We start from the raw sequence: 24,337 nt of genomic DNA on the forward strand, positions 1-24,337 counted from the left end.
CTCGAACCCCCGACTAGTGGATGAACTGCTCTGCCTCCTGAGCCGCAGCCATTTTAATACTTAAGCCAGCTGCAGCCAATGCACCTTTTTTCCCATAGTTGAACCCACATTTATTATACAAAGCAGAAACAAAATAAAACGCTTTAATTACTTCTCGAAAACAACTTCTCAAAATAAACGCTGTTGAGGAAGTGTGAGCCAACACATGTAGGTGTTTTTACTTGCTTTGGCCCTCTAGCATATGCATACACCTCCTTCATGCTAAGTATAATTTCCATGTTTGTGTTTCTCAGTTATTTCTATATGTTGACTGTTGCCGGTGTTGCTGTACGGGTTGCTCTCTGCTTAATAACAGAGGCAGCTATAACAGTGTCCTCACTTATAGCTGCCCTGGTCGACCTGAATGCTGCACAGACAGACACAAGACAAGTTTTATGGGGAGTCAGGGCACTGCTGCTTCAACCACCCACCCCCACCTTTGACTGAAAGCAGAAGATAATACCTGTCCTCTGGGGGCTATTAAAAGACTTTGTGGGACATGTTGGACATATCTAGCTGTGGTAGACATGGCAGATTTAGGTTAAAAGCCGTGGTACCAAGAAATACAGCCATAGTAGTCCACAAAAAAGTTTTATATGAATTATTTAACAACACAAATTTAAGAGTGTTGTGCTCTTTACTCACACAGCTTCAGACAGTTCTCACAGTGTTTTACATTTTTATATCTTGCTGATTCGACCATGTTTTCTCATTACTAGCATTGTATACACACACAGATGTGGTGAAAGGCCTCCCTGTTGGCCACTGACTTTACATGCTCCTCCACAGTGTGTAAGAAACATTATCCCATCATCTATCTCCCCTTAGTTACACAAACACTTCTCCCACTATCTCTTTTCTCTTCTTGTTCTTCTATAAATGCCTCCCTCCATCTCTCCCACTCATTATCTGGCTCATGTTGGAAAAAAAAAAAAAAACACTATCTGACTCTCATTGCCTTGAGGAGAGACTTGTTGTGTAACACCCTTGCATCAGTTATTGTAAAGAACACTGCTCCCTGCTCCTTGAGCAAGCAATACCCTTTCTTTCTCGCTCGTAGCGGCCTATTATTTTAGATTGGGGGTATATTGCGCTGTTTACTGCCAAAGAAATTGGGAGTTGCACTTTGTTTCACAGCAGCGCATGCAGTATTAAGGAGGACAGAATAACGACAGAAAGGTGCTTTAAGAGTGTAGGAAACGAGACTGAGAGAACGATAAAAAATGGAAGTGCAAGAGATAAAAGGCGAGTGGAAAAATAAAAGTTGGGATCAGCATAGATGGGGGGGGCGATGGAGAGGGGGAATTAAGCAGTTTGGGGGCTTGTTGATTGATGTTGGTGCCCCAACACAAACAGCAATTGTTATTCAAATGGAGCAGAATAGGGGAGAGCAGATAAACCCAAGGCTGATGACTCCCCTGTGGGTAGTTTCAGTGTGGGAGTGTGTGCGGGTGTGCGTCTACTGTTAATGTGTGTTTGTGTGAGTGTGCGTCGCTGCGCCACTCTGCAGGCAACAGGAAAAAAGAGCTTAGTCAGCCGCCAACTGGTCCCATACACTCCTCTGTTGTTGTCGGCTGTCCCCTTGTCACACGCACACACACACACACCCTCTCTTTCTCACACAGACACACACACAGGTTTTGGTGATGAGTTACTCATTCATATTGGCAGGCATCGTGTGAGTTAACGCTGTCATCTCACACAGTGCAGCAGCCTCCTCCCTGCGAGCATGTCTTCGTGGATTAGAATGCTCTATCTGCTTGTTTCCTCGGTGTTGGATTACATAAACATCAGCGGGGAGAGATATTTGTTGGCAAAATCTCCACTCAGACTCTCAGTGCTTCAAGTTATGAAACCTAGAAAAACACCCCTATTAATGTTTGTATATTAGGACCAAAAAGTTTATTTGCCCCTCAAATATTTCCTTTGATTACAAGAAAATGTAAGATAGAGCTTTTTTTTACAATTGTTGCTAATTTGAGATCACCTAAAAAATACAAAATGAGCATGAAAAAGATGAGATCATTCTTCAACATGCGGCTCTATAAATCTCTTAGAAATCATTTTTTGTGCGGTCAAGTTTTGATGGGGTATTAAAGAGAAATATGAGACATAATGAAACAAAAGAAACAGACAGATAATAATTGAAACCAAAGGCACAAAGTAATAATGGGTCTCATAAACAAAGATAGGAGATTATATCATCAAAATCAGCATTATACTGACTTTACAAAGGGATTTAACAAGAGGCGAGACATGGAAGGAGTATAAAGACATTCAGTGGCACCATTTCATCATCACGTGGGAAGCTCTAAGTAGATGACAGACTGAAGAAAATAATATCCAGTGTGATGGAGAGATGATGTGTGTGTCAGACATCGAAAACCTTTGACCGAAAACATTTTAATCAAATACCTCCCCAGTCAAATTTAGGATTCATTGTGAGAGCTTCATCAGTTAGAATTACCTGTGGTTGTGAGATTTTGTGTTCCCACGCAACAAACCTAATAAGGCCCCAATCTGCAAATTACTTTCCCTCTCAATTAGCAAATACCACTTGGACCTTAGTAAATTAGTATGTTAGTGATTTTGAAACCATGCTGTAAACAAGCACTGACTGTAGCAGAACATAAATAACGAATACTGCACTGACATGTGCACCTAGAAGCAGCATGCCACAAATCAGCAGCGGGATCCATTTTTTTCATGTAATGTAAATACATACACCAACCACTTCATACTTACATTTATAGTTTCCATAAGCAGCAAATGCAGATGCAGCTCTTCAAATGTGGCTACATTTTTAATTTTATTTAAGTTAAGTTTAAGTTAATAATAATTCTTAATAATAATAATAATTAATGAAAGTATTATCTATGACAGAAATACATTTATCAGCATTGGAGAATAAAGCACAGGTTTTGGGTTAAAAACATTTACTGTCCATGGCATCTTTCACCATCCAACCTGACCAGTCAGACCATCCGAGGGCTGAGAGGGGAGAGAGTCAGGATAGGAGCCATGCTAATCCATCTTGGATTTAAGGCTGCTCCTGGCTAAAGTCTGGTCGTAGGACAATGAAATGGACAAATTGAACCAGGCTGGCCAAGCAATGGGAAATCAGAGCCCCAAGATGATGAGATCAGAGATGCCCACATGTTTACAGAGACCTGTCTCCACCACAATTTCTCAGATGAAACTGTTGCACTTGATGGTTGGAGCGTGTTCCAGGCTGACAGAGTGCAGGACTACTGCAGTACGAGGAGAGGTGGACTCTGTGTTGACATCACCGATGCTTGGTGCCCAGGCACAGTTAAAGTTGATTTATAGTGTTTACCTGATGTCGAACTTTTAATGCGAAGATGCCGACCATATTATCATCACCATGTTGTTGCTGCTGTTTACATTCACCAGGATGCAAATTTAAAAAATGTGCTACATGTCTACGTATCTAAAAACTGTATATATGTTCCATGTTTGGGTCGCATAAAGGGATTTGCAATTTCTTTATGCAACCCTCTGTTGTATAATGACAAATAAATCACCTTAGACAAATACAAGTAGATGTCTTTGCTTCAGTCATTTTGGCTAATTGTAGTTTAAATCAATGTGTACATCATCAATCTGAATTTCTCTAAAATCAGACTTTATATGGCAGCAAAAAGCTGCATAATATGTTACACCTGTTCTTAATAATTCAGTAAGGTCTGTTCTGCACTGTTGACATTTTTGCTGAAAGGCTAAATGTTCTGCCTGCCACAGCAGCAGCTGAGTATATAAATTCTCCCATTTAGCCTGAACTTTCACCAACTGACATGAATGCTGGAATAAACTGCCTTTTGTTGACTTTTAGTCGTTGATGGTGCAAGCATACCACCTACCTAGTTTTCTAATTAGACGGCTTCTTTAACCACACAATGTACTGCATGTTTGCACGCTACACATACGTAATGGCAGTGGACCCGGTGCTCCTTTAAAACTGTGAGGTCAAACGAGAGTGCAACTCTATTACACTGCTCCCAGCTAATGGGAAAAGCAGTTTTAAGCAGCAGAAAGCGTCTCAGACATAGTGAACTCTGTGTCACTCGTTCAGCATCATTACATCGCAGTGCATCTACTGGGAACATGACTCGAGCCCTAACTCATGCTAACTGAGAGGAAAAAGCCCCATCGAGGCCCTGAGCTCAATTTGCTGCAAGAAAAAGGAGCCAGAGAGTGGAAGAAAAGAAAGACAGACAGAAAGACCAGAGAGGCTGTGATATGGTTAGATGTGAGTTACATAACCCCATGAATTAGATATGATGACCATGAGGGAACGCAGGTGTTTAGAAGGGGATTAAAGGTGCCTTGCTGCCCTCTCCAGGATCTGTGGGCTGGGAAATTGAGGAGTTGTATGTGCACAGGGAAGAGCAGGAGGGAGAAAAGGTGAGCTGAGGAGAATGAGTGGTGGGATTGGGAGGGAAAAGCATAACCAAGGACTTTTATGTTGCTTCAGGTCATAATGAGATGGCTTTAAAACTCCAACAAATATGTGTGGTTTTGTGGTTGTTATGTATAATGTGTGTGTGGAAATTCTAATGTGCTTTGTGTGCGTGTGTGTTTGTGTCACCACTCTACAGGCAAGCATGGGACCTGGCCGTGGACATCTGCCTCTCTCAGCTGCCTACCATCATTGAGGAGGGCACCGCCTTCAGAGTAAGTGTGTGTGTGTGTGTGTGTGTGTGTGTGTGTGTGTGTGTGTGTGTGTGTGTGTGTTCAGTTACATATGTGTTTGATAAACCCACTTATTTCACTGAAATTACGTTCAGTGTTTATTAAAATGGGTAAGTAAACAACAGGGGCCCCTTATTATAGGTTTACTCAAGGGAAGGTAGAGTTTAAAAAGAAAATAAATAAATAATTAATTAATTAATGGTAATAAGAAGAAAATAATAATAATTTGAAAGAGGATCTGGCTATGCAGCCATGTACACCTAAAGAAAAGAAACAATAGCATCGCAAAAAAAACTAGGAGCAATTAACCCTTGAGGAGCTCAACATAAACTTGGGGGAAGTGCTATATTAATCTATTTTAGCCCATGATACAACTTTGAGATGTTCCTGAGACCCGGGTTCGACTTGTATCCCATTAAAAAGACCTTCAAAATACCTGAATTTGTCTTATCCAAGTCTTCCTTTCTTATTGTTTTCTCAGTATAGTGTCTAAATTGTAAAAACCTGTAGAAGTCTAGGTTTGTTGGGCTGTAATTTGCTCTGTAGTATTTTTTTTAACATTTGGAAGGGATAAACCTCATGTCTCATTTGATAGCTGAGAGAGTCTTGAACCTTATCCAAGGTTTCTTTCCCTGCCAAATGAATCTTGAGATCATTTTATCCAGAATTTTCCATTTGGGAGTTTCAGATCGTGAACAAATATAAAAGACTTGGTAGTATTTTAATTTTTATTGCTTCCAACCTTACTAAGAAAGAGTATTATACTGCACCGAGACGGATCTGATTTAATCTTGGAAATTAAGGGAACATAATTCACCAATATAATTTGTCGATTTTTGGGGGGAATATTCACTCCTAGATACCTCATCACTTCAGAATCCCATTTTATTTTAAACATATCACTGACAGATTGACTGGGAATGTAATTAAATGACAGTATTTGAGATTTGTGGGTATTTAGCCTGTTACCAGATAATGATCCACATTCTGTCAAGGTTGTGATTAAATCTGGGAAGGAGGTGTTTGGACGTCCAAGGTATATTAATATGTCATCCGCAAATAAGGCAATTTTCTGTTCCCCTTGAGACATTGTAATTCCGTGTATTTTCTCATTTTGTCTTGTCCACTGGCTAATTGGCTCTATAAAAAACGCAAATAGAAGCAGGGACATGGGACATCCTTGCCAGCAACCCTGCTCTAATTCAAAGGAGCTTGATAATGTTCCATTAATCCTCATCTTTGCTGTTGGTTGGTTATAACGCAAAGAAAGTTGAACCTGAACAACACTCTATCTAGAAAAGACCAGTCTACAGACACCTTTTCGGCATCTAATCCTAGAACGACAGCTTCTATATTGTTCTATTTTATGTGACTGATTACGTGTAGGGTACGACTGGTATTGTCCTGGGTTTGCCTCTGTCTAATAAAACCTGTCTGGTGTAAATTGATAGTGTCTGGGAGGATATTTTCTAGTGTCCTAGCTAAAATTGAGGCGAGAAGTTCGTAATCCTGATTTAGTAAGCTGGCCTGTAATTGGAGCAGTCTAGTCTATCGTCCCCTTCCTTTGGTTAACTGCAATAACTGCCACTGGCCACGAATTTCACCATTCTCAAGTACCCAGTCAAATGTTCTTCGTAATAGTAAGTGTTAAAGCTGGGGTTGGTAATTCTGGTCAGAAGCATTTTTTGTATGAAACCTCTTAACATCCAGACAGCAATCAAAATATAAAATGATTTGGAGAAGAAAAGGCAAAAAATCCATGGTCTGTGGCAGCGACAGGGCTGTAATAACTTCATCAATCAATTTTAGCAGCCCGCAGATATTGTATGGACAGACTACTTGTCTGTTTACCTGTCCTTACCTGCCCATCCTGCGCTGACTCCGCCCATCACTCATTACACGTGAGCGGAGTCTACACACCGCACTGCTGCAGCTGTGGTGGAGTGAGCTCATTGTTCACGGACAAGAATGGCAGAGAAAGTACAGCCACACTGTTCATTACCAGCTGTACCTACAACAGCTTGAAAGACTGAACTCGAGAAGGCTACAAACAAAAAGAAGTTTGATAGCTTAAGAGGTGAAAGGAGAGTCAACATTGCAGTGGCTGTTCAACGATGGCGACAACTGATGGAGTCGAAGGCCTGAAAACGGACACCATGTTAGCTGTGTCTCTGTTGGACAGGTAATGTGCCTGTTTGTTTTGGTTGGGGAAATGTATTATTACTGTGCATTATGTAGTCAACGTAGCTACGGTAGCTCCTTATGTTGCTGTCGTATGTATTAGCCCAACACTAACATCGTTAGCATTGTATGCTTGTAGCTAGCTATGATAGACTACTGCCGTATGAGACATATTTACATGTAACGTTACCGATTTCACGCAGGCCAACATTTACACGTACTGTGGATCTAATCCATATAGCAGTGTTCACACATGCACTGCTTCCCTGGCTGTTTGGACATTAGCCAGACGAGCTGTATGTGAGAGGCGGACTAATTCTTCTGTGCTACACGTGTGAAAGGCCAAGTCCAATATTCGGCGGTCATAGGAAGATTGCACATATCTGTGAATATAGTTTGCATTGTATTTGTGAGCCGATGTCATTAGATGGTATTTACGTGACGTTCATTCATATAGACTTTGAACTAGACGTTTTACAAATGTGCTGATGTTGCCTATTCCTGTGTTAACTTCTTTTCTGTGTAACTTGATGCTGGTAGCAGCATGGATCAGACCACTGTTATCCATGTAATATGTATCTTTGATGGATACATTTAATATATACATGTGTACTTCTTTCATATCACGTTGGTTTGCTCTATGTGCATAAATGTGCTCCTTCGCAGGAAAATGTTTCAAGTACTGGTCCTAACATTCATGTCAGGCCTACCGCTTGAGCTATTACATTTTAGTAAGACATTTTTTTAAGAAAATAGACTTTGCATTTCAGTTCATTATCTGACTGTCAGCTGACCACAGTAGAATGTGGGAAACATTGACCATAATTGCTGCACACAATGCACCTACCACTCCCTTCAAATAATCACTTGCCACCCATCATGTAAGCTTCCCAGAAGTCTAACCCCGGACTTCTGTTTCTTTTTTTTTACATAGCAACAGTCCTGTGTTCTATGTGTTTTTGTTTCTATGCCCCATAAACACATTCAGATGTAACTTTATGTCCTGTAAACACATTGAAATGTACCGCATGCCCTATAAATACATTAAGTTTACCATCCATATCCAGTTTTCTGTAATTATTATAATTTTTGCAGAAATTATGACTTTTCAGTCACAGGAGTTGAGGGGTTGGACAGGTAAAGTTGTAAAGTAATCTGAAAGTTTCACGAAACTGGAACTCCCTTCTCCTATTGGTCAATATGAAATTACTCTGGATGGCACAATTCTAATGTAACAGAGGGTATTTCTGGTTGATGTCAGGAATATTGTCACTACATAAAATGCATCCAAAGTTGTGGTGTTATAATAAGTTGAAAATAATTTCCTTATAATAAGTTCCTTGAAAAGCTGTATTTACTGTCAGATAAGTAATTGTGCTACTCTTTCTACAGGACAATCACTGCCAAAACAGAAGAGGATTGAGACAGCACCGACATCAACAGCCTAACCTGTTGGCCAACACTGATCTGTGTTTATTTTCGGTTAAGACACCTCTGGACGTCCTTCCTGTATATAGTTGTAAATGCTAATTGTACTGTATATTGTCTAAATGATAAAATGTATAATATTTTTGTTGTGTTATTTATTTACATGTGTTCCAAAAAAATCAATAAACACAAGTCTTACCTAACTCAGTTATTATTAGTGCATCATGTAAAGTGTAAGAACTGTAACGGGTTGGGTGTGTAAAGTGTAAAGAAAAGGCATTTATCATTTTCAAGACTTTATTCAAACAAGTTAGAGATGATGCAAAACAAGGAGTAAATACAGAACAACAAATAAATAGGTGTCAGGCAGAGTTCCAGCACTTGATGTGATTGCACCAAACGTAGTCCTTGAATTCTGGCCTGTAAAGCAACAGATGAGCAACATGATTAGATATTTTTATAGAACCGAGCTCAACTGTCCTCAGCATACTGTGAACATATACACTTTCAATGGTCAATACTTTAGACATTCCTGGACAAAACTGTACAGATGTCCCAGTTTATATGACATTTTGTTCATTTTATCTGTTCATGCTTTTGACTTGAAGTACCAGCCCTTTATCTATCTTTACATTTTTCTACTTACTGTGTTTGTTATGCACCAAAACACAAAATTGTGAAAAACTACTTGGCCAGAAATGTGATTCTGATTGTTTGTCCGAGTTACATGTCTGTTCAGTATACGGTACAAACACAAATAGTTTAGTTGTAGGTGGTGTTTATCAGAAAAAAAGCACCAGTAATGTTCTACTTTAGATACCTGCTCATGTGCTAGCCTTTGAGCTTGAAGAACTTCTCATCGTGGAAGCTCTAACATGCAAAACGTTGTCATCATGAGTCCAATACAATATTCACGTTCGTCTATGAATCACTGACGGTAACGAAACAAACGTGTTTTGCCTGTTGTCTTTGCTTTCACGTTTTCACGTTTGATAACTACAATTGAGAAAAAATGTGTGTATGTCGGTCAATTTATCGATATTGGAATTTTTTACTCCTAACATCGGTATTGGCGTCAGCTCCAAAAATCTAGCATTAGATTGACCCAAATCACAACATAGACTAAAAATATTGGTCCAGTATGTAGGATTTTGTGGCATCTAGCAGTCAGGTTGTAGATTGCAACAAACAAAATATAAGTCCATCTCTAGAGCCAGTGTTTGGTTTGTCCGTTCTGGGCTACTGTAGAACATGTCAGACTCTCTCCTTTTTGTAGATCTAAAAGGCTCAGGTAACACTTAATAACTATATTAAGCAATAACCATAATTGATAAATGATATTTATATTTAGTAAACATTAGTTAATAGATATTTCACTGTTAACACACAATGAAATGCTTTATAAATCATGTATTAAGCAATTACAAATACACAACAAGTCTTAGTTTTAGGTGATTATACACTAATGAATACATCCATCCATCCATTTCTGCCCTTGTAAATCTTACTCAGTGGACCTTTAAGGCCATATCACCCTGCCCTAATTGAGACTTGTTCAGCTTAACATCAGAGGTGGAAAGGATGCTCCATTTGACTGTGTTTGTGCGAGTGTGTGTATAGGTTAGCGGTTACTGTTTATCTAGTATTGATGGATGGCTCTTGTTCCAGTGACGCCCGTAAACATCAACAGTTCTTGTTTGCACTGCAAGTTCTCCACCAGCAGCATCTACAGCATCTCTATTAATCTTTCAACCACACACACTCACAGACTCTTTCCCAGTGGATAACATTGTAAAACGTCAGGTCTTATAATTCAACTGTGAGTGTCAAATAAAATATAGTTTCTGAAACCAGCGGCCCCTGCACTTTCATCCACACTTTATAGTTATATTTACTGACGTGGCGAGAGACTGTGATGGAGATGCTGAGTGTAATAGGAACACACTGCGAGAGGCTGATTGAACTGATGATGACTTACAGTACAGTAAGATATCTTGGTCAACACAGTACATTTGTCCGTCACCATACATCACCAAAACCTGTGTGTGTGTGTCTGTGTCTGTGAGAAAGAGAGTATATGTGTGTGTGTGCGCGAGAGCAGATATACCACCAGATGCTGGACAGATCACAGAGCAGCAACATGTGCTTTGTAATGCAAACTAACCAGAAAAGTCTGAAAACAGACAAAATGGGCACAGAGCAGCTTTTCCCCGATGTTAGCTCTTTTATCTGGGCCTCGGCTATTTCTTCCACCTGGCCCTCGGAGGTGGGCATCTTCTGCATGACTCCCCCGGGGGCAGTTTTCCATCCTCAATCCTTCTCTCGTTTCTCCTGCACTCGGGCCTAAAACACTTACCGGCAGCGTAATTGAGCCTCAGAGGACTCCTAAAGGAGATTTTCCCTCTCTGTCTCGCTCTGTCTTTCAGGAGACTTTAATTCCTCTCTGATGGGCTTCAGCTGTTTACTTCATTTTCTTGGTCTCTGTCACAACTGACTTTAAAGCTGCAGAAATTGTTGTTTTTATTTTCTACTCGAGATAATTAGCCAGTATTGGCAGTAGTTTAACCCTCTACGTCACCCCTTACACCCCTACACTCCAAGTATATGTTTATGTCTCACTGAGCCACATGAGCATAAAAAGCCCAACAGCTCAAAATGAAAATAGGCATCATCATCAGCATTAAAAAAAAATCACACAAATGGTCCTGTATTTTTTGTGTTATAACTTAAGGCCTGGTGATACCATTGTTCTGAGTGGTCTGATCCCAAGTGGACAATAAAATGTTGTCTTCTTTCATTAATTTAGTTTAAATGATGAAATCAGTTGAAACAGCTGCTAAATTTGGCAGGTAAAACACACTTTAGACATGGAAGCACACAGAACGATACAGCAGTGCACTATTTACAAGGAGAGAAACAATTCAATGTGTTGCATTTAATGTCGAATTTACAAAAAGGCATGAATGATTTAGTTTGTTGTAGACAGCATATAACAGTGTCTATAAAGTTTCTTCTTACTCAACAACTCACAAACTGTCATGATTTGTTCAGGAAGTCTGGGGATATTGTGGTTACAAGCTCAGTAGTTGGATTTGTTGAAACAGACAGTGTCTTCACAAACATCTGCTGCTTACGTTGGCAGGTTAAAAAAGCCCAAACATGTCATTGGCATTACAGTGAACCACATGGAAGAGTCAGACAGCATGTTATCAGCCTATAAGGACCATGACGATCCTTCAGGACGCATGTTGATGCCAGATCTGACCAGGGCCTTAGTGTTTTTTTTATATATGTATTTCATCGTGAAACAGACAGTAGCGTCACATGTAGTGTATTTGGTCCTTTATATGGGGTTCCTCTTCTATTCCTTGTTTCCACTCTCTACTTTAAATGCTGTTCGTACTGTCATAAGTGACACATTTTGATCATTCTTGGTTTGAGAAATATCGAATTCTAAGTGAAGCAAGAATCGTAGTAGTTTCTGTGTGTTGTCTCTGGAGCGATGAAACCTACGTAGACAAGCATGTCTCTCAAACCTGACTGTGTGATCCATTCTCCTTTACTGTAAATGTCCTTACCGTCAGCAGAAAAACAAGAGAATAGAGGAGTTGATAAAGCTGTGGATACTTTCATTTGAGTTGCAGCAAGAGTTCTGCATGTGTTTTTGCCCGGGGTTTTGCCTCTCAGGCTACATACAGTCTGCCTGACTTTATTGGTGAAGCCTCTCAGGTCTATATGCAGCCTGAGAGAATGACTGCAGACACTACTCTGGGATAAAAAATGCACCTCCACCTTATTTGTATAGTTTTGCATTAAAAAAAAAGTGTGTTTCCTCAACGAAAGCCCTTAGAAGCTATTTAAGAAGTCATATCTAAATTGAATTTACAAAAGTCATAGATATTTCCTCTTGCCTGCCTCAGGCTGTAATATTAACCAAAAGTTGTTAATCCATTTATCTCTCTTCTGCTGCTTATTTGGTTCCAGTGTTAATTTGGTTAATTAAATCATAAGGAATTAATTAGGAAATGCTGTGAAAATACTGTGATATAATGATAAGTAACTCCATACTTTTATACTTTGACTTGGCTGTTCATAAAACGGGTATTGATTTGCATCCTATTTGGTATAGAAAAGGTGTCACACAAAGTTATCCTCTCATATTGAATTTGGTTAACCCTATATACATAATAGACATAATAAAGATGCAAGAATTAAAGGGACATTTCACCGAAAAATGAAAATTCAGTCACTATCTACTAACCCCCATGCTGATGGAAAGTTAGGTGTAGTTTTGTAGTCCATAAAACATTTCTGGATCTTGACAGCAAAACGACTTCGCAGCATTCTCCCAAACAACTGAAGTAGATGGGGACTTGTTTTAAAACCAAAAAACAACCTCCAAAAATATAAAAGGGCTCCATACAGCTTGTCCTGTGTATGTCTAGTCTCCAGAAGCCCTGAGATCCCTAATTGATTTTTTTTTTTTTCTTTTTTTTTTTTGTGTGTTTTTTGTAAAACAAGTCCCCATCTACTTCAGTTGTTTAGGAAGACGCTGCAATGCTGTTTTGCTGTGAAGCACCAGAAATGTTTTGTGGACTACAAAACTTCGCCTGACTTTTTATCTGCATGATAGGAAATGGATAATGACTGAATTTTCATTTTTGGGTGAACTTATCCTTTAAGTATGTATTAATCAAATCAGTAAAACACAGGGTCTTTGTATTAAAAGATGCCACTTATTTGTATTTTTATATTCCCTCCCAAAATGCAACATTATAACCAAATACAGGAGCTCAGTCTCTTAGCTAGGCCTGTACCCTCTTTACACCATTTGCTTTCATGTATCAGTGAGTATGTGAGTGTGTGTATAGAGTTATTAAGCTTTGATTATACACAAATTAATTTAGCCATCCAGCCGCGAAGCATTGATATTTCCCCCCTCTACATCCATCAACACTCTACACAGTGCTGTCGTAATTCCTGCTGCAATATTAACACTCGGTATGATCAAAAACTCTGCGGCCAGCAACCAATCAATCAGGCAAACTGCCGTGGCAGCACAGAGAGAGGGGTGGGGGGGGGTGGGGGTGGTGGTGGTGATCATGATAGATCAAGATTTATGTTGCTGCTGCAGTGCAGTGTCACTTCTAAGCTCATTGTGTCAGGACTTTTATGATATGATAAGCTAGTCACTGCAGACTGGCTCATTGCTGCATGTGTGTGTGTATACATACTTAGTTTAAAATCTGTGTTTTGTGTCCACAGCACAGTCCTTTCTTTGCGGAGCAGCTGACAGCATTTCAGGTGTGGCTGACGATGGGTGTGGAGAACAGGAACCCTCCTGAACAGCTCCCAATTGTACTGCAGGTATATGAGACACACACACACACACACACACTCAAAATACAAAAAATATTGTGTATGAAGCAAAACAGAAATTGTGATTGCATTAGAAAGTCATTATGAAAGAATTATGAACATGAAAGAAAATCATATTCATTATTTATCTTATGCTGTCATCAGTTTTCTGTTCTTAAGGTTCACTGTGCATACATTACACATATAATAAAAAGGCATTAAGGGCAGTCGGATGGACCTGAACTCGTGTGTTTCCGTCCAATTTATAAAAGATGGTGAGCATAAAAAACCTTGCTTGAGCAGAATCCCATCTGTACCTTAGACACCTGTGATCAATACATCTCAAATCAACTGAAATTGATGGCACCTGCCTTGTGAGTTCCCCTTATATAATGCCAGCACAGATGAGGGTGCAACTCAAAAACGTAGAATAGCATGGAAAAGTTCATTTTTTTTCCATCGTTTAAATATTTCAAGCCTTTTTTGTTTTAATTTTGATGATTACAACTTACAGTTCATGACAATCAAAAACCCAGTAACTCAAAATATTAGAATATTGCATAAGACCAATCAAAAAAGGACTTATAATACAGAAATGTCGACCTTCTGAAATCTATGTTGATCCACAAGCTTCTGGCCGTCCTCTTGCTGAATTTGTAACTTCTCCTCTTGACAGAATCTGGGAAGTTTAACTAAATTTCTTGGCTTCCTGACACAGACTTCAACACATTTCGATGTTCTCTATGGGGTTCAAGTCAGGACTTTGGCCATTCCAAAACCTCAACTCAAGCCTGTTGATCCATTCCTTTACCATTTTTGCTGTGTGTTTGGGATCATTGTCCTGTTGGAATACCCAACTGCACCCAAGACCCAATCTACTGGCTTATGATTTTAGGTTTTCCTGAAGAATTTGGATATAATCCTCCTTCTTCATTATTTCATTTACTTTCTGTAGAACAGCAGATCCACTGGCAGCAAAACAGCCCCACAGCATAATACTACCAGCACCATGCTTGACAGTAGGTCTGGTGTTCTTGGAGTTAAAGGCCTCACCTTCTCTTCTCCAAACATATTGCTGCTCAGTGTGGCCAAACAACTCAACTACTACTGTACATGATTTTCTTCTGAAGTCATACTTAAAATTAATCATATGTCTGTTTTATAAATGAGCCGATCTTGTTGTATTGTGTCAGCTGAGCTGCTGGCCATGCAGCGTCTCTGTCTCCCCCAAACACAAACAGAAACTTTTTAAACTCAAACCCTATAGCCTGCCCAATCTTTTTCAAAAGCTTTTTCAAAATGTTCTCTCTCTTTTGCACTCTCAGTTCAGTCCTATGATCTTTGATGATAATTCCGCATTATAATTATAATTCAGTATGTGCTATGCAAACATTTTTAGTAGTAGTCAATACTGATGGATTTAGGAACTGTGATTACAGATTTCAGTAAGACCAAAAGACACAAACTAAAGTAAACTGAAAGGAGTGGTGTTGAATATGAAATACAGAAAATGTGATTAAAGAAAAAGTAACAGTGGAATGTGAGAAAACATATTATGCAAACAGCTTTTTTGCTTTCTTGCTTTCTTCACTCATTGTCTCGTGTTTTGCATCAGTGTGTCTCTCTGGTATTCACACTCACACACAGACATTCTAACTGTCTCCTCTTCACCAACAGATTTTAAATGAAGAGCTCTGTTTGTAAATGTGTTGAAATGTACTTCTGTTGTCAGAGATTTTCTCAGTAAAGGAGGTCTTACCTCACTCCATACACAGGTATATAGAAGACGAGGACAGAAAAGAAGCCGCACATGTAAACCAGCACACGGATAAATTCTTTCAAAAATGCAATTCATTAATTTAGAATTGCTGCCAATCATTTAAGTTAGTGTAATTTTTTAATAAAAGTTGAAACAGCAATTTTACAAGTTTTGAACCATAAACATTTAAAACATTTCAGTAACACTTCTAATATAATTCAAGTCTGAATTAAATGCTGTCACATTGACAAACAATATTCAGTCTTCAATATTAAATGCACAATAGCACCTTGATAAATTTGATAAATAAGTAAACTAATCGAAGAGTTTCTTTGTATATTGAATCAATCTTTAAAATTGTGCTTCACGTGTTGTGTTCTCCTCGCAATGCAAGAAAACAGAAGAACAAAAATTGGCTTTCCGATGACATCTGGGTTTAAAACACGGACTACATAATCACAACATCCCTGTTTGATGATCCTCTGTTGTCATCCCTCTCCCTCTTCTCATTTCCCATCACCTTTCTTCTGCCTGCTATCAAAATAATGCCCCCAGAAATATTAAGATAGTAAAAATAACCCTGAAAAAACATATTAACCATCAGTGTCATCCAGATTTTATTCATGTCAACTGCTTACGGTTTGAATATCCGACCAGACAGCTTAAAAACAGCAAGTTTGTCTCACCTACACATCTTGTCATTTTTAAATATTTAGTTAGTGTCTGACAGGCAGCAGAATTCTTTATTGACTAATAAATTATGTCTATGATGAGGTTTTGGTTAGTGACAACTGGTGGTGACTGTCACTTGCAATCAAGATGGTCATTACTCAATGAGGTGCCAGATATCATGTGAGAAACTGCAGCTGTTTGAACTGGGCAGTTGCTTAAATGGAGGAATTGTGGATGATTTATATAATTGAGATCTGTGTTTGAATACCTGAGAAGCAACATACAGATGGGACCAGCAAGGTTTCAGATTCCATGTTTGAAAAGGGCTTCACTCTCCATTACGCACGAGCAAACTCTGCTGCAAGCGCATCTTAAGCACACACATCACCTCCCAAGAGTCTTTGAGCACTATTTAAATGGTCTATGGTGCTTGGTCTAAAGCGCAAGGCGCTAGTGCATTTAGGGCATGTCCAAGTCCATTTCACTAGTTAAATGGTGAATAATCTGGCAGCAAAGTAAAGCGCATAGAACATAAATGAAACCGATCCGAGTGTCCTCTCCCATTTCCTTTACGAGCCAGGTGTGCCAGGACCTGAAGCATAGCTATTAAACAGCAGCACTTGTCCTCTCTAAGGGACAGGTATGTGGTTCTTGGCTGCTGGACCCTGGACCTGCCATATCACAATCATCTGTCCCATCAACAACTGTTTGACTGCATATGAAAAAAATACACTGTTATTTAACTAAGGAGGAGGAGGAGCGCTGCTGCACGTCCCCCTGTGTGTGAAAGTGATACGGGGTTCGCAGTCCATGGATCAGGAGGGACAATCTTAAAGTGTGTAATTCTGATCAATAACGGTGGGATGAGAGGGGTGAAGTACATCTTTGATGTGGAAAATATTAATGACATTACCTGCAGCGGTCCTCCAGCAGCGGAAACAATATGTGTATCTCTCCCTTAACATGCGCATTTGCACACGAGGAACAGATGATTAACTTCATTGATTATTTAAAATTCCTGACTTTAATTAATTAATGTTCTGTCTTCTTCTACACATCAAAAGGTCACACACAGTCCAGATTCATACAAAAAATTGTTTGGAGTGAAGCAGCCTTCCGCCTGATAAATCCTGAGATCTGGTCTAAAAATACTGATTTCAGAAGCTAAAAGATTAATTTTCTTTCCTGTCAATTTTATAACTATAGCTTGTAGTTTTGCTGCTTAAATGTCGCATGATGACAGTGAAATGACTGCATGCATGGAAACATTAAAAATAACTGAAAGCAGCCTCTCTAATCATAAAATCAGAGCGCATAGGCGTTGTGAACCCGCCTGTGTAGGCGCATCTTACTATGTGAATAATGCACTCTTTAAATAGCAGGAAACAGACTGCACCTTTGACTTTACAGCAGCTTTTTGTTGGTTTATGGCTTTGTCGCTTTCTGCTGCCTCAAGATAGCAATCCGCCATCAGTGTGTCTGACAACACTTAAATTTAAGACCGACCAGGGGCGCACAGGTGGGCACAAGTACATTTGCTACTTGTACAATGTGGGTGCTGGGCGTGAAAATGACAACTGGTCTTCTTCCTCCTCCTCCTCCTCTTCCTTCTTCGTCTTCTTCTTCTTCTCCTCTTTCTTCTTCTTCCCCTCCTCCTCCTTCTCCTCCTCCTCCTTCTTCTTTTTCTTCTTCTTCAATCTGTCAGCAGACACTAGTAACCAGCACTGCATGATTCTTCCTTTAATTTGAGCTGAGCATTTGCAGGCTGATTTTCCTCATTACAACCCTGCCACAGAGCTGTGACAGGACCAGCGTCTGCTGTGTTCCCTGTAGTAGTGTTGAATTTATTTGGGATGCTTTAATTTGGGTGAAAATCCTTCTAAAAACCTTGTAGTGTTTCTCTGCTGTTGACTTACAGCAGTGGGGTCCTTTACCTCGTCCTCATACCAGCACCATCCCGTGAGGCCGTACAATCATGGTGTTGTATTATATCACAGCGTAGTAGTGCCGCTGTCCGTGCCGAATGGTAATTTCCTGCTGACTCAGCGCACTGCAAGCCGCAGCCCGTCCATACAGCAGTTCTGTCGGGACCCGTTAAAAGCCAAGGAAAAGGCAAACTGATTGGGGTGCGCTGGATGGTGTGTGTGTGTGTGTGTGCTGATATGGAAGGAAAGGATGTAAAGCACCAGTAGCCTTTAAGATTATGCAACGTTATGCAGCTTTCCACGTTGAGAGCAAAGTAATCTCAAGGCTACTTCATGCTCTCTGATGTAACGGATGGACACATAAACAGGTTTTATACCCTTTTAAGCACACAGTTGCATAAGAATGAAGCTAAAAGACAGGCGCACACTCTTGTAGGATTTACAATTTGATGCCAAAATTATAATCTGGCTCCATTTGAAAGATGCAAGAGTGACAAGAAAAGGGCAGCAGGGAGCCCTCTATCAATAATGCTCTTTAATGAAATGAACAGAGGAAGGACAACAGAGCTCAGGAAGGAGAGATACGGTGTGGCGTTGTCTTGACAACAGACAGAGGGGATTAACAGATTCTGCATAGGGATTACAGCATCTCTAAATTGCGATGTTACGGTAACAGTAGCATTTTCACATTCACACACACTGGCCTTCAGGTGTCGATGACGTGCATCCTATAATGACATGACACCGTGTGTCTCACCACTCATACACACAGGGGGATGATGGGTAGTGCTTACTCAACGCACTAAAGGAGGATTGGAGTTAAGGTGTTACACAAATAAGCAACGAAGACAAATATGCACACACACACACACACACACACACACACACTCATGCAGAGAGAGAACAGCATTGCTCAGAGATTGTTTTTTCATCCCTGCTATGATGAATTGGCACATCGATGTTAATGTGGTATTTGAATCACATGCATGAAATATGCTTATGCATGTGTGACTGTGTAGAAAATATTCACTGACATCTATGTCAAATCGGGTTGAAAAAATGAATCGTGACAATGAAAAGCCTGGTTCAGGAGAGGCTTCAATTTAATCTTGCTTGCGGGCTTTTCTTATTCTTACAGAGCACACACCTACGTCATACACACACACACACATGCACGCACGCACGCACACACACATAAATGTCCATGTTCCCACGCTCTTCCTTGGAGCTGGAGGTAACCCTGGCCCGGTCTTCCCCCAGCCTCCTTCTGGTAGCATGTTCACACTCTCCAGGTTAAAGTCACGGAGAGCGCTAATAATACATTATGTGTTGGTGGAAGTCCGTGTGTGTGTGTGCGGACCTGGACTCCTCCATATGCTTGTTCCCACACACACTGTGGGACAGTCACACATGGGGCTTGACCGGTGTCCAGAGACTCTGTGCTGCTTTGTGCTAAATGCTGCATACAAACACACACAAACACATATACATTTATAGCACATACCATATGCCTCCTTAAAATAGTTCCCCTCAGCCAAAAACTGCTACATCGTGATCCCGTTCAGCGTCACTGTTATGCACACACACTTGGGTCTTGTCCTCAACCCGGATATCCTTAAGAAGCAAAGCGAAATGGCAGCCAAGAAGACGCACCCAGGCACATCACACATGTATGCTTTTGCACGCCTACAGACACACACACACACACACACACACAGAGTAAACAAGTGTGACCTGGTGCCAGTGTATTAGCAGTAGTGGTGGGAGAGCCACCTGTTTCCCTCCACCTCCTCATCCTCTCTGTCGTTTCTCCTGCTGTCCTTCCTCCTCCTCCTCTTCCTTTAATCTCAGGCTTCCTCCTTATTAGTAGGCAGCACAGTTAACCTCTGACCTTTCTGTTTCTCTTTCAGGTCCTCCTCAGTCAGGTTCATCGGCTGCGAGCTCTAGACCTGCTGGGGCGCTTTCTGGATCTGGGTCCGTGGGCCGTCAGCCTGGTGCGTTCTGATAGTGTGCCTGTTTTGAAATTATTGAAAAAAAAAAGTGTTCTGTTTTAAAAGTACTCTCAACACTCCGAATAACAAGACAAACAAGGCAAAATTATTATTTAATCAGAAGAAAACTATGAGAACTTGGCTGGCCCGATATAGCTGGATCAAATTAATACGGCACAGGAACAACCTTGGCTGAAAATTGAAGCTTATAAGTGGTGTCAAATCTAGCCAATGCAATAGTTTCCGTTTTATATGCTGAGGTTCGGAGATATCCATCTCTCAGATTTCTCCCTCAAAGCCAAACACAGTAAAAGTGAAACATGTGTTCACATTTAATTTATCATTGTGCACACACAAAATCCACAATCCTGCTTCTTTGTAAAATGTATGAAAAACGTGCTTTCCGGCCACCACAAAGAAAGTGAGAATCTTCCAAACTTTTTTTCTCAATACAGTTTTTTTTTACCGACCTTCCCCTGCAGCCCAACAAGGACAAGCTTCCCAGGGAATAACAAAGAAAGAATTTTAAACTGAAAAGACTGTCACCTTGGTAGATCCACTTGAATCCACTTACATGGAAGCACATTAGAAAGGGAGCTCTTAATACACAGTATGAATAGGAGAAATGATTACAGCAACCAAAAGCTGTTTGAATGTTCATCAAGACACCGGACTGTCTTTTTAAGACAAACTTGGAAACTGTGACCCTTTGCTTGAAGGATGGAGCTGCAGTCTGATCATGGTTAACTTAAGTAAGCATAAAGATCTGGAGAACAGGGAAACAGGCATGAGTTAAAAGCCAAAATTAAAAAATGCATAAACTGGCATAAAGACTATAAACTAGTATAAAATAGTTGTTATTCTCACTCCAGCTCCAACTCTCAAGAAAGACCTTCATAAGTTTATTTCTTAAAATGTAAAAAAAAAAAAAGAAAGAAAGAAAAGAGAAAAACATATTTTGGGACATGTATTGTATGATTTAAAGGTCACAGTCAGCTAACTGATAAACAAACAGCCTCTCTCAACCTGAAGGAAACATTTTGCTACAGCTGACTTCTTACTTACAGTGGCAAGCCAGAATAACGCCACTAATATTTACTTCTGTTCTTTACCTGATAGACACCCACCAATAATATTAGTGAAATATTGTATACTTTATTTAATTTTACATAATCAGTGGACCAGTTCTTACTTCCTTGTGCTATTAGTAGCATGTTGATTGTCAGGTAAACCCATTTTATCGACAAAGCTGAAACACAGGACAGACATAAAGTGAAGTCAAATGACATTTATCATCCCAGCTCCTGCTCAGCGAGATCCCATTCCTGTGTATATGTTTACATTCAGACTACAGATGTGGTCTTGGTGGTCAAACTTGGACAAACACATTCAGCAGCAATGCCTGATCATAATTGCAATATGAATACCGATCTATTAACGGCAGTGTTCTGTGTGTTTGTGTGTGTTTTAAGGCGCTGTCTGTGGGGATCTTCCCCTACGTGTTGAAGCTGCTGCAGAGTTCAGCCAGAGAGCTGCGGCCACTGTTGGTTTTCATCTGGGCTAAAATCCTTGCTGTAGACAGTGTAAGTTATGTAAAACACCTTTCAAACCCTTACTGACTCGACGTTTTTATTTGATCTGCTTTTTTTCACAACTGGTTAATTGCCGTCACATGAATTCTGTCTGCTGCACATGAAGAGAAACTGATAGATTGAATGAAAACAGTGTGATTTTGGTTGGTTTGATTGAAAATCGGGTCTGACATTGGCAAAGCTGCCAAAGTTTGATCAGTGCAAGTGTTTCTTGTCTTTGCACAACTTCATTTTTGCTTCAGTTTTTCAGAGCTAAATTACACATTATTGAATGATAACACTTAAAAAAACTAAATAGATGATCAGAAGATAAGAAATACATTTTAAACATACACACTCTTAATCACTGTGTATCCTTTAGTGTAGAGCTTTCTTTATTACAACAGTGAAAAGATTTTGCAGCTACTACTCATACACTGACTTTCCTCCACACATAGATGAGGCAGCTTCTGAGGATCAGGGAGATGAATAAACCCAGGATATATATGATTTATTTTGTTGAGGAAATTCTCTTAAATCCTTGTATTTCTCACGGTATAGTAAGAAGTGAGTGACTGTGATGACCTGTATCTATGGCAAGGCTATGTCTACTCAGTCTGTGCATCGTCTGCATACTTTGTCCTTAGTTTTACATCAGTCACAGTGGTCAGATACCCTGCTACCATGTGCTCTCTTTGTAGGGTCATTACGATCCTAATTTACTTTGCGATTTTGTGGTTTCGTTCCAATTATTGTAATTTTAATTTTCTTTTGAGATGATTTTGTCTGGACGGATTGTTAAGTGTCTGTCCTGAAGGACTGAAGGATCTTTTAATCTTTGCTTTTTATCTTTGTTTTACCCCTGGCACTGAAGGGGATTGTAATGATAAGAATTTTGGGTCGCTATATAAGAGATGTTTATAAAATGTAATTTCTCTCTGTCCGTCTCCCTCCCTCTATCTCTTTCTTCCTGTCTGTGTCTGCAGTCATGTCAAGCTGACCTGGTGAAAGACAATGGGCATAAGTACTTCCTCTCTGTGTTGGCTGACAGTTACATGCCAGTGAGTAAACACAATCCCCTTTGTGCATTTGTGGAAAAAGTAACCAATGTTGGATTTTCTTTACTTATAATATGAAAAGATATATTTCTTTTTTTCTTAAATTTGATCCTTATTAATTCTCTAAAAGGAGTTCAACAGAAAAGCTTCAGACAGCAATATATAAAAGTAGATATACTGACATGAGTTCCTTTCTATGTTACAGGCTGAGCATCGAACCATGGCTGTGTTTATATTGGCTGTTATCGTCAACAGCTACAACACAGGACAGGTATGAGTGTGTGTGAGCATGTTTGGATATTTTGTGGTCAATTTTTTTATTTTGAGTTAGATAGAGTTTGACAGCACAGTACAAGCCTTTACACACTTTTATAATACTTGACATTGATCATTTCAACCTAACTATACAAGCACAGTACTCTTGTCTAACCACATATTTTATGCCATTGATCACCTACCCGACAAAACGACTCTTATTTGCCCCTTCAGTCTCTGGAGTTTCCCCTTCGTTCTTTCCCCACCCTGAGTGGCATATGGGTAAAACAACCACTAAATAACAATCCTGAAAAAAAAACATAAAAAGGTATCTATACATACTGTATACAGACACAAATACATAAACAAAACGTATGTACATAATTATAAAAACTATGAATTATAAATGTCAGAACAAACTGCCACAGTAAAACCATATAGCCCATATATTTGTAATGGTGTGACCATTGTATGCAGTCACCAACATGACTTTGTACCTGGGTTATATAACTCAATTTGACGTCTTCCAGTGTCTTGGACAAGGTGTCAATTGTATTTACCTTTATATCGTTGGTTGGGAATATGTAGAGTGCCAGAGAGATAATGTCTAATAGTAAGAGACTCCACTGGGAAGAGAAGATCTGAAGTTTGTGAAGAGGCAGTTAGAGCTTTGTTACATATTTTGTTGAGTTGTGTACTTACATTATCCCAAATGTTTCTACCAATGTTTATGTGTGTAACGGTGCGTTTCATTTGGTCACCTGTCGCTACTTCTGGATAGGGGAAACTAAACTTAACACAAAGATTAGTCCTCATGCCATACAGTTGTGGTTATCAAAGTTATCATTTGTATTTATTCAGATTACTCATGCAATGATTAGCCAGCCCAAACAGCTGGATTGCTATAGTGTAAACTAATGTTAGCGTACAGCAGCATACACCAATTCAGGACTCACCAGAGACTCTGGTTCTCCCTCTTCCTTCCCCTTTTCTCTCTGTAATGTTACTCTCAGGGAGTAAAGTCCATTTCCCTTCCAGCTCCAGTCGGCAGTCAACATTATGGTACATAAACACTTGACAATGGCGGTCACCTCCACGGATCTCTGCTGCAGTCAGGTTGATGAATAGGAGTGAAGATAAATCCATTTTTTAATCCCAAAAGTTAAAAAGTAATCTCTTAAAAAGTCGGCAAACAGCTCAAGATCAGAGCAGAATCCAATGTGACTCCTGGTGTTTATTCCTCCAGCAGGTCTGGCCCTCTCCTCCTGAGTTGGCTGGTTCTGAGTGGCTGAACAGTTGAGCTGGCTCTTGCCCCCCACAACACAACCCTCCACACAACACTCAGGCAAATTGTTTTTCTTTTTTGTCCTGATAAAGAGCCCCCTAG

The 24,337-nt window shown here is 39.8% G+C and overlaps 1 protein-coding gene across 6 annotated transcripts in view; it reads left to right on the forward strand.

Moving 5' to 3' along the window:
* Positions 1-24,337, forward strand: part of rptor (regulatory associated protein of MTOR, complex 1) — a 193,877-nt gene that overhangs the window by 104,801 nt on the left and 64,739 nt on the right. For all 6 annotated transcript variants that reach the window (XM_073474586.1, XM_073474594.1, XM_073474612.1 and 3 more), the window contains exons 11-16: positions 4,659-4,734; positions 13,627-13,728; positions 19,986-20,069; positions 21,539-21,649; positions 22,624-22,698; positions 22,901-22,966. In XM_073474586.1, coding sequence (XP_073330687.1) covers positions 4,659-4,734; positions 13,627-13,728; positions 19,986-20,069; positions 21,539-21,649; positions 22,624-22,698; positions 22,901-22,966 — 514 coding nt within the window. The remainder of the gene's footprint in view (positions 1-4,658; positions 4,735-13,626; positions 13,729-19,985; positions 20,070-21,538; positions 21,650-22,623; positions 22,699-22,900; positions 22,967-24,337) is intronic.

Source organism: Pagrus major, chromosome 1, assembly GCF_040436345.1.
Source record: "Pagrus major chromosome 1, Pma_NU_1.0".
NCBI lineage: Eukaryota > Metazoa > Chordata > Actinopteri > Spariformes > Sparidae > Pagrus > Pagrus major.